The sequence below is a fragment of the Alosa pseudoharengus genome, unplaced genomic scaffold (genome assembly GCF_046254945.1).
Source record: "Alosa pseudoharengus isolate Yale_2024_CS ecotype anadromous, Long Island Sound unplaced genomic scaffold, YU_APseudo_1.1 YU_APseudo_1.1_scf_24, whole genome shotgun sequence".
Lineage (NCBI taxonomy): Eukaryota > Metazoa > Chordata > Actinopteri > Clupeiformes > Clupeidae > Alosa > Alosa pseudoharengus.
Genome location: NW_027468689.1, coordinates 5806779 through 5813671, shown reverse-complemented (window position 1 = coordinate 5813671; position 6893 = coordinate 5806779). Strand labels below are relative to the sequence as shown.

Here is a 6893-nt window from a genome sequence, read left to right as displayed (position 1 = left end):
AGCATTTTGGAAATGATTTATTGACAAAGCACACATTGATTTTCTATTTGACTTGTGTCAACTCCTTACAAGTACAAGTTGTGTTAGTAATATACCTCATAACAAATAAATTAGCCCAACTAAATCAGGCAAGTCCAGTAAGCAAACCACACAATTAGATACACTCTTTAAAATATTGTATACATTTTAGCAGACAAATACATCTTTATCAGCATAGTGCAGTGAATGTAACATTTCTTCATAGAGTTCAGTCATCGGAGGCTTTGCATGCAGAAAAACCCTCTTAATCATCAAAACTCATCAAACATAAATTCGATTTTAATAATACTCATCCACCCAATAAACCTGTTAGTGAATTGAAAGAAGCTGTTGAAAACCTTCATTTAAATGTGCTTTAAACATTTCGAGCATGATTGTCAGAGAGTGCTAAGCATTCAGTCGGTGCTTTTTGGAATATATCCATCCCTCTGGACCTCTCCGCCCGTCATCAGATGTCTTTGCCACATTCTGGACACAGGATATCATCTCTCTCCGTCAGAAAGCCGCGCCCAACCAGGGACACTGAGCACTTCTTGCAGTTGAAGCAGTCGTTGTGCCACTGTCGCTCCTCAAAGGAGATGTACTTACTCCCACCGAGACCTGTGAAAAGACCACATACACCTCATATTAACCTGTTGAGGAGTGAATTATTTTCCTGGTTCCTTCTAGAATTCTACGCAAACAATCTATAGTTTCAGTGTTCCTTATACAGTCTATGGGGAAAATCTCTGAGGGTAATTGTAACATCATAATGTGGAACTCTTGGTTCGCAAACATTCTAATCACATATTTGAGACCAAAATGACCGCTTACGGCAGTTCTACTAGTTATGAAATGATGGCGCTTCTAGTGTTAAGGCGTGGTCGGGGATGGTCAGTTGCATACCGCTGATGGGGGTGGTACAGGAGGCACACTTCTTGGCATACAGGCTGCAGAAGCAGTTGAGGCAGTAGGCAAAGTCATCACGGGAGGTGAACCGCTGTCCCGACAGCTGCTGCTTACAGCCAGTGCACAGGAAGCAGTCTTTATGCCATGGCTGCTCACGATAGGTCACTCCACCAGTGGTGATAGGCTGAGGAGGACAAAGACAACATAATGTAACTTTTAACTTTTTTTGATGAGATCTGCTGCCTGAGTTTCTGGGCTTCCCATGTATGCACTGCCTTGAGTGCTGACCCCCAAAATGATATTCCTTCCTCAGAAACATTATTTCTAATGCATTATAAAAGAATAATGTGACTGTGTCATTAAGGTCTGCTGTCCAGTTTTCAGGGCATCCCATATATTATTCTCTGCCTGAGTGCCATAGCAGTGCATTGTTTCAAACCACAAAAGGTAGCCTATCAACCAGACCGTATAAAATAGATATCAATGCGTGGCCTTCGAAATGATAACTTCTTCAGAATGTACATTATTTCTAATGCATATAAAAATAATGTGTCTGAGCTGTTCAGGTCACATGAGAGAGGGAGTTTGTTATTGCATGTGCTCTGACATTCCTTTGCATGCCTGTGCTGAAACGCTACCTTTTTGCACTGCACACACTGCATGGCGAACTGCTTCTCGTAGCAGGGGACACAGTAGTTGTGGCTCTCCTTTGGGATGAAGCTCTTGGTGCCAATCGGCTGCTGGCAGCGCTGGCAGGTGAAGCAGGTTTCATGCCAGCTGTTGCCCTTATGCTCCATCTTCCGAGAGCCTGCGTGAAGAAAACAATGTGTGTGAACACGAGAGTAGAGAGAGAAAGTGAACTCGAGTAAAAAAGATGATAGATAGACTGACAGTTGTGCTCATAAGTTTACATACCCTGTACATACACATGCTAAAGTTGAATAAAAAGAGGAATAAAAAATGTCATCTTTTGGAAATTGATCTTACAGTAATGCCTTAATTTAAAAAATGAGGGAAAATCCAACCTTTAAGGACTCTATGGGAAACATAGTTGTATGTACACTTATGGACCCTGTATTTTAAGGAAGAACATTTATTTATCTACAATACATTATTCATTAACAAAGAAAATTGGTGTCCTTAAATTATGGATTTTTACTCATTTTTTAATTAAGGCATTAAGATCAATTTCCAAAAGATGACTTTTTATTCCTCTTTTAAGTCAACTTTAGCATGTGTACTGTATGTACAGGGTGTGTAAACCTAGCACAACTGTAGATAGATAGATAGATAGATAGATAAATAGATAGATAGATAGACAGACAGACAAATATATATTCTATAGATAGATTGATGTCTATAGATAGATGGATAATGTCACCAAAATAAAAAATATATAAGATTAATAAATAGATATAAAAGTCATTTAAAGTAGGCTCAACCGAACTGACCTGGCATGATGGTCTTCTTGCAGTCGTGGCATTTGGAGGAGTACTCGTTGGAGTAGCACTCTGTGCATAAGAGCTGCTCGTCTTTGGTGGAGAAGGGCTTGTCCATCAGGGAGCGGTTGCACTTGAAGCAGTGGAAACAGTCCTCATGCCAGTGGCGGTCCTTGTAGGACAAATCCTGGACACAAGCAGGAGAAAATCTGCTACAAAAAAATGCAACATGCCTTGCTGACTCAAAGTGCATAAAGCTTTTTGTTTTGCCAATTCTCACAAAAAAGTAAATGCTGAGGAATCCTTAGGTAAAATAATTGGTTTACATACATGGTCTTTGTCCATTAAATGGTTTCCCATTGACTCTGATCTAAATCAGTTCTTTTTCAAGAAGTGCTCAACATGCAAATGAGCACGAGCCCTGATTAAGACCCTGCCCTGAGCCTGTGCAGCACAACAGGAAATGACCCATGGAAGACGATGAGAAATGAGAGGGAGAGAGAGAGAAAGAAAGAGAGAGAGAACGGATAAGGTTTATGTTTCAACCTCCACTGGGGTTTTCACTAAAGGCTGAAGTCTCCCTTAGATCAGACTTAATTATGATATAGTATGACACTAATAACTGTGCATTCTACTGAACTTCTCTGCCTGACGTCACGTCCCCTCCAGTCCCTCTTACTTTGAATGTATATTGCACATACATTAAACAAATGCTTATTGCTACAAGCAATAATTTAAAAATGCAGAGCTCATTGAAGAGAGCTGTTTTGCAGACACGTTGCCTCCAATTAAAATGACTGAAAGGGACAGTCGGGTTTCCTTGTAGTTCGGGTGAGCGAAGAAAGTTTGAAGATGCTTCAAGTGTCCTCAATGGAATCCACCGTGCTGTTGAGAGGAAGCCTATGCAAACTGACTTACACTAATTGGGTTAACACTGCCTTGGGTTCATAACAGTGTGTATGTTGTATAGGGATTTGTGTAAAGGTTCATGCACACGTTAGTTTGCTCTCGTGATCGTAAGACGGGAAGTTTATGTATGAAGTCGTTACTAAAGAGCACACTGAGTGAAGCCAGGTAATCCATGCGGTTTTGTTAGTAAAGAGTTTGTAAGTAAAGAGTTTGCTGGCAATTAGTGTCTCTCTCGTCTATGTTATATAGTCAATGACCACATGCAACCCCTAAAGCTTCTAATAGTGTGCAGATCCTTCTTTTGATTTTTGTCTTCAGTTGGAGTTTTGATCTAGCACCTGGTAACGTTGTTAGATGTGCATACCCTGCTTTTCCTCTGCAACCTCTAGTGTGTCATCATAAAGTTTTATGCATATGTATTTTGATCCATCGAATGTTTGGTGAGATATAGTGTTCATATGTGGTGTCTGCCTTGCGTATAAGTACAGGGGTCCTTGTGCCCCAGAGCTTGAGGGTCGGGATTAAGAGATATTGCCCTGAAATAGAAGCCTGTCTGCGGTTGCATTTGTCTCTAGATCGTGTGTGTCCCCGACAGGTATTTCCTGGATACAACCCTTCCCATCTATCCCAGGACTGGCAATCACAGGGGACATACCGCTGCCCCACCCCCCCCCCCCCACACACACACACACACACACTACAGTGTGGGATAGGACGCTGTCATTTGGTCACAAATGACCACACAGAATTTGGGTTTGGTTGTTCTGTGTGTGGATGCTGTTTAGAGGCAGCCTTCAGAACAGGAGCGTCACAGACGCCTCATGTGGTGTTGGTGTGGGAGGAGTTTACCCTGCTGTTGCAGCCGATGGGCTTCTTGCAATCCTCACAGGAGTTGGAGTAAAGGCTCTCGTAGCACTTGGTGCAGTATGGGTTCTCTTCACGCAACACATACTTCTTCCCAAACAGGGACTCCTTGCAGTAGTGGCAGTCGTAGCGCTCCGCCATTTCCTTTCCGTCTGGTGGACTTGGCTGATATCCTTTCTACGATGGATATGGAGGGACAAAGTGAATGCATTTAATACATGAACGAGAGGCATGAGAGGTGATGCAGGCTTCCAAAAGCAGGCTAGCTAGGCTCCCAGGCAACATGCAGCTGTTGTATGTGTCCCAGGGCTAATCTCTCACTATCCCCTTGGCTCCCACACCCACTCTAAGCCCACAGCATGACTGGGCCAGGATGACCAAAGCCTTGGGAGGTCTCATAACATCCCTCTTACCTTTGTCCAACACCACTGCGGATCCAAGTGCTGACCTTCTAACCTCTCAGAAAGAGGTTGTCCCTGTAATACAAAGGACAAATCTTGTCAGATGTACGGCACATAAAAATCATATAAAAAATCATATCAGTATGGAAAAGAATCTACAGATATATTGGATGTGCTGAAGGTGACCGCTGTACCAATGAAGGGTCAGTGAAGAAGTCTGTGAGCCACAGCCCAATGCCCAACTTAATTTGACCAATAGAGAAACAGGAAGGGAAATAAAAGGGGCGTTTCAAAGAATACTGTGGACAATAATTAACAACTAAGTCAACAATTTGGCAATGATGCCTGATAATGGTTAGATAAAATTAGAAATCTGCTCAACATTTCTTAAATAGCTTCCTCGCCCCAGACTAAATACAGCTGCCATTTTATGTAAAAGTATCTCTATATCTAGAGCCAGTTGGGTGGACCCTCGATATGGCCGTGCTGTGGCATGGTTTGGTCTGAGCTCCGCCACTGTTTGATCTTGTCTCATGCTGGCATCATCGTGTGTTTCTGGGATGAGATGGGAGCCGAGAGAGGACCAGCTGTCTCCTCAGCCCTCGCCATCTCTCAGCACTGTGACACAAGCCTCCCCATCTGCCACAGGGGGTCCTGATGACACACCAGGCTAATTAAAGACAATGAGAGGATGGCGTTGGAACCTGAGCGCTGGGTAGAGTCTAAACAGGCCAGTGCCGTGGAGATAGGAAGGCCCAGTGATCCCGAGCCGCAGCCCACCTTACAGTCCTGCATGCAACACTACAACACTGCAACACATCGTCCTACTATGGTTGTTATAGTTACCATTCGTAAGCATTGATATGGAACACTACAACACTACAACACATCGTCCTACTATGGTTGTTATAGTTACCATTCGTAAGCATTGATATGGAACACTACAACACATCGTCCTACTATGGTTGTTATAGTTACCATTCATAAGCATTGATATGAAACACTACAACACTACAACCAGAGACGGTTGAGAAAGTGTTCTAAAGGATCTTTGCTAAAACACATCCAAGCTTGAATATAGTGCACATAACATCTGCAGCAGTGGTATCTGAGCATGGTAATGGCTACCAGGAAACATCATCACACTGACAACTGACAACTATGTTGGCACGAGAAGCAGGAAAATAAATAGCTAATTTAAATTATATTTTATGAAATTTTTCTGTCTTATTTCTCAGATACAGATACAAGCAAAGTAAACATTTAGAAAGTGACATGTTATGTTTAAATTCCGAGTAAGACAAAATTCATGCTCTACAGTTAGGAACTAATACGTGCAGGGAAGATATTCTGTAGGGTCACAGGGTCTAATAGGTTATGACCTTTTTTTCTGGCTTTTTCATTGGTTAAATCAGCGGATATTTAGCACGCTTGAGATAAACTTAATGAAAACATTAATTGTCTTGCTTTTCAACAGCATGTTATTGTGCATTTTTAAATCAATCTCATAAGATGATGTTACTATAATACAAGGACATTTGTGATTACTCAATACGATTTACTTTAAATCCACTTTCCAACTTGTATGTCATATGCACTTGAGCAACCCACTCGACAGTTGAAAACAAAGATGCACTTCTAGTGTCTCGAGTCTGAATTAGTGCCGCCAGGCCTACTTGAGTGTTACTCAAGAAATGACGGATACAGAGAGAGAGAGAGAGAGAGAGAGAATTACAGCAAGTAAGAGAGAGCGAGTAAGAGAGAGAGAGTGAGAGAGAGAGTGAGAGAGAGAGAGAGTGAGAGAGAGAGAGAGAGAGATAGGGAGAGAGAGAGAGACAGGGAGAGAGACAATCAAAGCAAGTAAGAGAGAGTGAGAGAGATGCTCAGTAGAGATGTGTAAGGGGAGAGCACACACTCTTACCTTGTTGTGGTGTGCGTCCCTGAGAGGAGTCAGCGCAGACTGAGACTGGGGCAGATGAGCCGGCCCTTTTTCTCTTTATTGGATTAGTCCACCTCAGGCTTGTGTGGTGGGGTGACCATAGGTGGGCTGGGCCCTTTATCACCGCTATAAATACAGAATCACTTCTGAAGTGCTTGGGGGCCCCTTGCTCCACGGGTACATGGTCAGTGGCCTTTTATGGCCTTGCATTGTTATGTGGAACTCTCACACACACACACACACACACACACACACACACACACACACACACACACACACACACACACACACACATAGATGCCCACACACATAGACACACACACACACACACACACACACACACACACACACACACACACAGATGCCCATACGCATACAGACAGACAGACACACACACACACACACACAACCATG

At 42.8% G+C, this 6893-nt stretch overlaps 1 protein-coding gene across 2 annotated transcripts; it reads right to left on the bottom strand.

Moving 5' to 3' along the window:
- Positions 1-2: 2 nt before the first annotated feature.
- Positions 3-6548, bottom strand: fhl2b (four and a half LIM domains 2b). Of its 2 annotated transcripts, none has more exons than XM_076302938.1 (7): positions 6462-6548; positions 4553-4615; positions 4125-4316; positions 2379-2553; positions 1566-1735; positions 925-1111; positions 3-639 (listed from the first exon to the last, which is right to left on the bottom strand). In XM_076302938.1, exons 3-7 carry the CDS (start codon positions 4278-4280, stop codon positions 488-490), a joined length of 840 nt encoding a protein of 279 aa, XP_076159053.1. In that variant the 5' UTR covers positions 4281-4316; positions 4553-4615; positions 6462-6548; the 3' UTR covers positions 3-487. The 2 variants fall into 2 exon arrangements, with proteins under 2 accessions (XP_076159053.1, XP_076159054.1); XM_076302939.1 differs by having other exon boundaries at positions 4125-4312.
- Between the last annotated feature and the right edge of the window lie 345 nt (positions 6549-6893).

Bases quoted from the DNA above. Each gene is read 5' to 3' on its own strand.
- fhl2b (XM_076302938.1), bottom strand. From the start codon at position 4,280: ATGGCGGAGCGCTACGACTGCCACTACTGCAAGGAGTCCCTGTTTGGG. The intron at 2,554-4,124 runs GTAAACTCCTCC...GCTTGTGTCCAG, and splicing joins CCATCGGCTGCAACAGCAGG to GATTTGTCCTACAAGGACCG. The intron at 640-924 runs GTATGCAACTGA...GTCTTTTCACAG, and splicing joins CTGTACCACCCCCATCAGCG to GTCTCGGTGGGAGTAAGTAC.